General features: G+C 53.5%; 3 protein-coding genes across 3 annotated transcripts; 1 reads left to right on the top strand and 2 right to left on the bottom strand.

Annotated features, from left to right (window-relative positions):
* Positions 1-235: 235 nt before the first annotated feature.
* QC761_106560 (uncharacterized protein) lies at positions 236-1,207 on the bottom strand (the record flags this gene model as incomplete). The annotated part of the gene is made up of 1 exon (XM_062873920.1): positions 236-1,207. The coding sequence occupies one exon, from the start codon at positions 1,205-1,207 to the stop codon at positions 236-238; it is 972 nt and encodes a 323-aa protein (XP_062737010.1).
* A 267-nt stretch (positions 1,208-1,474) lies between these two features.
* On the bottom strand, positions 1,475-7,117 carry VPS8 (Vacuolar protein sorting-associated protein 8; the record flags this gene model as incomplete). The annotated part of the gene is made up of 3 exons (XM_062873919.1): positions 6,100-7,117; positions 5,614-6,046; positions 1,475-5,559 (listed from the first exon to the last, which is right to left on the bottom strand). Exons 1-3 carry the CDS (start codon positions 6,475-6,477, stop codon positions 1,475-1,477), a joined length of 4,896 nt encoding a protein of 1,631 aa, XP_062737009.1. The 5' UTR covers positions 6,478-7,117.
* On the top strand, positions 7,057-8,151 carry QC761_106540 (uncharacterized protein; the record flags this gene model as incomplete). The annotated part of the gene is made up of 1 exon (XM_062873918.1): positions 7,057-8,151. The coding sequence occupies one exon, from the start codon at positions 7,057-7,059 to the stop codon at positions 8,149-8,151; it is 1,095 nt and encodes a 364-aa protein (XP_062737008.1).
* Positions 8,152-8,381: the final 230 nt, after the last annotated feature.

Genomic DNA, 8,381 nt, shown 5'->3' with positions numbered 1-8,381 from the left:
TGACCAGGTTGACAACTGTAGCCTACTTCGGCCTTGGAACTATAAAAGCATGGAAAGTGCAGCATATCGAAGCCCAGAAGAACTTTTATGTCGTCCTCAATAGCATCCAACTATCCACCATAACATCAAAGTCCTTCTGCACTTCGCCAAGTTGCTTCCCTTTCCAAGACCGAAGTACGCCACTAGCTCCACACAAACAAAAGGGTATCATTACAAAAACAAACGCCCGCTCTGTTTAAACCCTCGTAATAACATCCCCATCCCCTTCTTCCTCCCCCCCATACCCGTAAAGCACCTCACAAACCCCCGCCAACGGCACATCCATCACCGCATCCGTCCCCTCATTCCAAACCTCCCTCCAATCCAACCCCCCATGCTGCCCCCCTCCCCCCTCCTCATCCCTATTACTCCTCCCCGACCCCTTCCTCCTATGCCCCTCCCCCCTATCCCTCCCCCGCTTCCCAACAGCCCTTATCCTCCCCCGACTATCCACAACCGCCACCTGCGCCGCCTCATCAACCACGGTCTCTATGCTCCCCATCGGCAGCGTCAATATCTCCACATTATACGCCGCCAACGCCACGTATATATACACCAGCAACATGACGATAAAACTGGGCACCGCCAACGACCACCACCGGTTAGGGTAGTAGTATATCCCCAACGCGTGCAGAAACGGCGACGGGAGGTAGCTCCAGAGCAGGTAAAAGAGGAACAGGAGGCTGGAGAAGAGATACAGCACGAAGCCGTAGTATTCATACGTCGGCACTTTTGGCCTCGCCCTAGGTAGTGGTTCGGCGTGTTCGTCGTCCGAGGCGTCGGGGGTTGTTGGTCTGGAGGGTCGCAACAGGGATGTTAAAGAGGGAGATGGGGGTAGGGGTGTTGGCGGACGGCCGTAGAACGGGGGCGCGAAGGTGTGTTGCGAAAAGGGGGCCGCAGGGGGGAAAGAATTTGGGTTGCCGTCGTCTTCGTCGTCGTCGTCTTCTTCTGATAGGTCTGACTCGGAGAGATATTCGCCTTCGTAGTCGGAGCCTGGGTGGGAGGTGGCGGAGGGGGAGGTTGAGCCATTGTTGTGGTCGTGATTGTGGTTGTGGTGTTGATGTAGACTGCCGCTGCCGTTGTTGGAGTCGGAAGAGTCGTTGTGGGAGGGTGAGTCGGAGAGGGGAGGCGCGTCCTCTTCGACTTCTTCTTCGGATGTTATCGACATTCTGACGGCATGTGGAGGGATTGAGATGCTGTGAGGCGTGTTTGTTGCAAGATAGAAAGGCGAGATCTAGAATTGAGATCAGGAGATTGTTAAGAGCGCCAAGACTCTGGGGCGCCCCACTGATCTTCGCATGGGTAACGTAAGTTACAGCAGCGTGCATCCAATACGGTATTTTACCCCCTTTACTTCAAACCAACAGGCTGGTATTAAATCCATAATATATACAGCTAAATGCCTGGTATCACCCACCAAGTCTCCCCAAGTCTTCTACCCGTCAATAGGACATCTATACTCATTTTCCTTTACCTGCCCATCCTTCGCCAACAGCTCCTCCAAGCAGCTCTTGTGGTAAATATGTCTACACGCAAGCAAGACCAACGGCCCCAACGGTGGCTGCTCCCTCCTCCTAGGAGCCCCAGCCTCATCAGACCGTCCCTCTCGGGGATCCTGAGCTGTCTGAACATCGCCATCACCGACCGCCCCATCTTCCTGTCTTAACCTGGGACTAGGTGCCTTTCCTTTCCCTTTGCCCTTGCCAACATAAGCCTCTTCCTCGTCACCACCTGTCCCATCCTCACCGACATCACCATTCGGTGACATCAGGGCCTTTCTCAATTTCCTCTTCTTCTCTTCCACCACTTGCTTCTCCTCCCAAGCTTCAAACACATTTCCAGCCACCCCCGGACCCCACACTCTCCGACTGCAAGCCTCGCAGGTTGAGCCTCGTGGTCGCCATCCTCGCTGCCGGAGCACGACCGCCTCGTGGACACTGACGAACAAACTCCGCTCAAGAAGCCGGTTGGACAGCCGCAGGATCGACTCTTCATACGCATACGCCGCAAAAATGGACGACAAGACGGAGCGAAGGTCGGCCAAGTTGGGAGAGGAGGCAGCCGCACGTGTGAGGAACGCCCTGAGGATTCGGAGAAAGGACAGGTTGCTTCCCATGCCGGCAGTTGTGGTCGAGGAAGGTGATGGGGTTGAAGTACATGTGAGCAGTGCGGTAAAAGTGTTTTGCACCAGAGAGCGGAGAAGAGTGGTGATTTTGTCGTTATCGCCTAATGGTAGATTGGGCTTCTCGTTCTCGGAGGGAGCTTCTGCCCGAGACAACCGGAGGGCCGTAGAGATCTGCTTGGTGATCCACACCGCGATATCAATTAGATCAAGCCAGAGAGCTTCATCAGAAGACAGTGCATCGTCAAGAGTAGGCTTCTGCCGTCGACGACCAGCATTGGCTTCCCGCACAGTCTCCGTCTGTCCCTGGCAGAGCCAGATGCCGACTAGGATGTACCTCCTCAAGGCCTCCATTAGCTCCTCGACAGACTGATGAAGCTGCTCAGTGTTCGATTCAGGTTCAGAACCTGCAAGCAGACCCTGGAGAGCAGATTCTAGTGTTCCGAGGTGCTTAACCAACCGACCCATTGCCTCCTGAGCCTGACCTTCCTTGGCCATAAGTATGACAGCCGCATCAATCACGCCTGTCTCCTCCATCGTTGGAAGCAAGTTTTCAAGCCGTAGATTGGTAGACTGAACCAGCCCAACATAGTCAGACACATGTGCTGAATCAAACCTACACATCAGCCGCAGATACTGCTCAACCAAATCCCGATCTGGTGACCCAGTACGACGTTGTTCAGTCTGTGGCTCCAGGATGGCCTTGAGATACGAATATTGCAGTCCCGGTTGCTCACCAGATGCTTGAAGGACATCATGATGCAGCTCAGGCGCAACCTTTGCAATGGTTTTGGCTGCCATGGGAGGGTCGATCTCGACAAACTGAGCCGCGTGCCGTTTGATGACTTGGTGAACATCCTGTACTTGCCGCCGTGTAAGGCCCGCTTGCGGTCGTAAGCAGACCTCAATGCAGCTAAACACAGCTTCTTGGTCTTCAGGGTCGTCAAAATAAGTCTCAATGAGCTTCCCATATTGCTTGTCGTTCTTGTAGATGCGCTTCAAAATGCGATAGAATCCAGCTTCCTTGAAAAGGGAAATCAAGTCATTGACATCTGGTGGATGGTATATCGAAAGCAGGTATTCCGCACTCAGCTGAGCATCCTCAGCCAGGTCTCGGCCGGGAAACTTGCAGAGTCCCGCGAGCACTTTAGTAAGAGTTGAGCCTGGAAACAGCAGATATTGTGGGTATTTGGGGAGGTTTCTCGCAATAAACATGTCAAGGTAGATCGTGTCGGTCGTTTCGTAGTCGGTCGAGTTCATGATCTCCATTAGGATGGAGACAATGTACTGTCTGTCTACAGTCAACCCGAAGATTTGCTCTTCTGGTAGATCTCGTGGTCGGCTGCCGGTTGCCGCCTGCTTCTCGGGCGAATCGTTGAGGAAGGAATCTTCAAACGCTTCATTGAGGGCACTCAGAAAGCTGGGCGCATCAAAGTTAAGGATCAATCGTAGGTAGGGAAACGACGGCTCCTGCGACTGAGAAGGCTTCGTGAGGAGTCGCTTGTTGCTGCCCTTAGGCCAGGTAATGCTTTTGCCAGAAAAGAGAAGCCAATAAAGCTCAGCCTTTGCCCTCTGCGCGATTTCTTCTGACAGGGCCTCACCAGTCGGGTACACCCGTCCCGTGAGGACATATGAAAGATATGGGAAGATCTTGAGGGCATTGACCCCATAAATATCATCCTCGATCGGGTTTGCTGAGCCTGAATATCGGCCGTTTTGCATCAATGGTACCAATAAAGCCAGCAAATCGAGGAGGGGCGTAATGAAATCTTGAAGGGCTTGATTCCAGACATATAGGAGGGCGTCGTAAAGGCTGTGTTGTTTGCAAAGCAGGGTGATTTGGTCCAAATCGAGAGTCGCGGTGTTCAGATGACATATCAGTTCCTCCAGGCGGCTTTCGAGCCCTTTGCTCACAAAGTGGGTGATCATGCCTTTGACCACAACTGGAGGGACCGTCGTAATAGATCCATCGAGGATGTATGGCTCCAAAGTCTCAAGGAAAATGCCTTCGACCTCGGCATCTTCGTACCATTCCCACATCTCGTCAAAGACAAAGTCCTCGTCCCCGACGCTTTGGCAAGCCACAAAACAGGTTTCGGCCAGCTCTTGCAAATGAGCGTCTGTAACGCTGTCTTTCCGCTTCTGTCTCTGCCCAAATGCATACTTGAGCGAGGCGCTCATGATTTCCATCAGCTTGTCCTGGACCATAGAGTGCCTGAGTTTTGCATCTTCTGGAAGTCCGACGGTGAGCTTATTAGCATCACCTGTGTAGTAGGACGTGGCAAGTTGGATGGCCCCCACATAGTCCCCAGATTCCATCAACGCGATCAAGCGATCAGCCCAGTTGGACAGAGCGCCTATCGAAACATCATTGAATCCCAGGAGAAACAGGCGGCTTTTATACGCCTTAAAACTCATGTAGAACGCGTCAGCAACGACACCATGCATCGAGTCGTCATCTTCATCCAGCTGTTCCACCAGTGGGTTCAGCTGTTTTGAAAAAAGATCTGCATGATAGATGTGCTTGCCCATCAAGTCAAAAGCCTCCGTCATGCGCATGCTTCGATCTTCGAGCACGATCAGCCGTTGGGATATCGTGAGAACCGTCAGAACTGATCTGCTGAGCCATTGGACAGCCGCGATCGATTCCTCACACGTCCATCGGCTCCGTGCTCTGAACTTGAGACTTGGGAGTTTTTCTTTGTCGTCTTCTGGTATTTCATCCACATCTAGTACAGTGAGGACATTTGACCAGCAGTACACCAATTTCACTTTGGAAATTTGACTTCCAGTAACAGGGTCCGGCACCTTCAGCTTCACAGCTGGAAACCAAGCTAGGCACCCGGTCATGGCACTGTGTGCTGCAACCTCCTTTGGACGGGCGGATTTGTGTTGCGTTTGCGCGATAGGGGTTGTGGAGACAATGACGAGCAAATAGGGGGTGAGCATCGCCGTGAGGCCCATACCGTCAGTAGCCATCTCGACGTTACCAAGGGGACATGAGGAAAACCCTAGTACAGTGCTGGGCTTGAGGGATTTTCCAACAGGTGGTTTTGAGTCTGGATAGCGCCCGAGAATGCGAGTGGTCTTCACTGTCCTTCCCAGTGCTCCTGTGCCCCGCGTTGCGAGATGTGAAAAGGCCATTCCTCTGTCGTCGGCCGAAACGAGTGCTGTGTGGCGTGTTCCGAGAAATCCTAAGTGAGTGATAGCAACATTGGAGACATGACCGTCGGCCGTTCTGCGTTGGACTTGTGTTGAGTCCAGATGGGGTATGCTAAGAAACGGTCTCGCCGCTCGGGTGGTGTCCCAGGTAAAGATATTGCCGTTAGAGTGTCCACCAGCTATAGTGCTATGGTCTGCCGAAATGGCAATCGATGTGATAGGACCCGACTCAACAGCTGCCATCCAGTTAGCCCTTGGTTTTCGTACCGGAGGAGCGGCTCAAAGCGAACCTTTTGTTCCGGGACCAATGATCAACTTGAGATTTTGGTTATAGTCAAAAACCAGGATTATGCCCTTTGATGTCCCCATCACGATATTTGCTGTGACGGCAAGACAGGTCGGAGTTCCAAAATTTCTCTTTCCTGCCTCTGAGAAAGCCTGGCTATTTAGCTTTCTCAGCTTCGTCCACCTCACAACCTCCCATGGCGGAGACGGCGTCTCTGTTTCACCCGAATCGAGTAGAAACTGACTGCTCACAGACACTGTTCGGCTATGTCCAGCAAGAAAGGCAGGTGAGGACGGTCGGGGAGAGCTTAGGTGTGGCGAGGCAATACGAGATTGGAATCTCTGGTCAAACGGCCTGAAAGATGGCGTTGGGCTCATACCAGGTCGGCGAGCGAAGGAGGGCAAGACACTGCTACCTATCGAGGAAACGATGGAGCCCTGCAACAACTGTCAGTACCAGTTCCAGACCAAGCAACTCTTCAAAAACGCACCTGAGCAGACGGAGTATCATCTGGAATTGAAAGGTTGGAACCTATAGGGCTTGCCGCCAACCGTGGTACAGCATCGGTCGACCCATCTTCCGAAGCAGCCTCCTGTGAAGCTCCAACAATTCCACGATAGTGGTTGGGTATGGAAGCAGAGGTATCGACCTCGACAGTGGGTATTGGAACGTCAGTTGGCCGGTTCTCTTCCTCTTCCTCCAGTATGGCGGCATCAGCAACATAGTCTTCGTCACGCTCCCCTCTTATTGTCTCCTCATCGCTAGAGCTCGACCCTAGCCTGTGATCATCTGCTTCTGGGGCCAGTTCTGGGATGTCGGCCATATTGTCTCCCGGGCCATTGCTGCCCTGTGCTTGACTCGAACTCATCTGGCGCTGGCTGCTGAATGCATTGCTCCGCAAAGACTCGTAACTGTGTATGTCGCGCAAAAATATGTACTCGACGCCGAAAGGCTATCACTCGCTTTCTTGGGTAGAGTCGATCAGGAGGGTATGGAAGCTTGGCGGAACGACGCCTCGTTGCCTGCGGGGCAGCGCAAAGAATTCTAGGGCTGAGGACAGAAGTTTGAAAAGTTTGTACATTTGGAAGAAGCAGTCTCAATCTTCAGTCCCCCTCTATTCTGTACATGCGAATCAAGAGATGCGACCCCTCGGAAGGTTGGCGCATTCGACGGGAGCTGGGAACCTTGGAAGTCGTGGAGCAATTGCGCGTGCAGCCCAGCTCCCCGGGCCTCCCAGAGACCCCCCATGTTCAACATCCTTGCTTGAGCTCAGCCACCTGAATTAGTGGTGCTATCAGCCTTATCGATAAGCTAGCAGCAGTACCCCAACTGGAACCATTTGCATCATCCCCCTGGCTGTCGCGAACTTATTCTCAACTTCAACCAGGCATTGGACCCCATCACAAACAAAGAACTCACTCGTCAACAGTCATATGAGACTGTCATCATGTCTTCCATCGGACCCCAGTTACCACCACATCTTCAAAAGCGCAAGCGCGAACCAGAAGACGACGGCCTCCCAGCATCTCCTCCACCCAAAGTCTCGCGACGTGCCAACGATGATGAAATACCCCTAGATGACGACTCCGACGATGGGTTTGGTCCCGGCGCACCACCTCCCACAAAGCCATCAATAGGACCGTCGCTCCCTCCATCAGAAAACCCATCAAATCCACTCAATCCCAGCGTCGCAAAGCCATCCATCGGTCCCTCCCGTCCACCAGTAGGACCAACCCTCCCACCAACAAACAACGACGAGATCCCCCTCGACGACTCCGATTCCGACTCCCCAGGCCCAGCCCTCCCACCCTCATCAAAACCATCCCCTCCACCCCGCCGAGTCCTCGGCCCCGCTCCTCCCCCAGCACCCCTCTCAACTCGCCCAACCACCAACCCCGATTCCGACTCGGACTCAGACGACGACTACTGCCCCGCCCTCCCCGACTCCGTCCCCTCCCGCCCAACCCCCCAGGGTTCCTCCCTACCTGCCTACACGGAACCGGAAGCGGCCCCCAAACGCGACTCCTGGATGATAGCCCCTCCAACAGAAACCTCTTACCGCGCCCCAGACCCAACCAAGCTCAAAGCCCGCAAATTCAACACGGGCCCCCGCGCCGTCACAGAATCCAAGTCTTCCTCCGGGGTATCCTCAATATGGACCGAGACCCCTGAGGAAAAGCGTCGTCGCCTCGCCAATGCCGTGCTAGGTAGAGACGACCCATCCAACACCCCTCAACAACCCATCGGTCCATCAGCCGGGCCGTCAAAACGGACGGCGGAGGATGAAGCCAGAATCAAGTCTTATACCGAGCAAACGAGGGGTAAGAGTTTGGTGGAGCAGCACCAGGCTAGGAAGGCTGAAAGAAAGGCAAAGAGTGGGAGTGGGAAGGAAGAGGAGGAAGAGGATGACCCGAGCAAGAGGGCTTTTAGCTGGGAGAAGGACATGAAGGTTGGTGGGGTGGTGAGCGGGAAGCAGAAGAGGGAGTTGTTGAACAAGGCGGCGAATTTTGGGGGGAGGTTTCAGAAGGGGAGTTACCTCTGATCGCTTTTAGAGAGAGAGAGACAACTTTGACGGAAGGCAGGTTGAGGAAGATGAAAGGGATATGGCGGTTAGCGTTTTTTATTTCCAACGTGGGCCACGACACCACCATACATTGATGAGGGATGGCTATATGAAAGATGGTTTGAAGCATATCACTGGAAGTAGCTTCAAGTTGAGCAGCAGCCCAGATGGTCTTTTCTGGCCTTCAATTTCAGATGGTATATACACTG

The sequence above is a fragment of the Podospora bellae-mahoneyi genome (genome assembly GCF_035222275.1).
Source record: "Podospora bellae-mahoneyi strain CBS 112042 chromosome 1 map unlocalized CBS112042p_1, whole genome shotgun sequence".
Lineage (NCBI taxonomy): Eukaryota > Fungi > Ascomycota > Sordariomycetes > Sordariales > Podosporaceae > Podospora > Podospora bellae-mahoneyi.
Note: the sequence above shows the minus strand (reverse complement) of the source record. Positions and strands in the feature narration are given on the sequence as shown.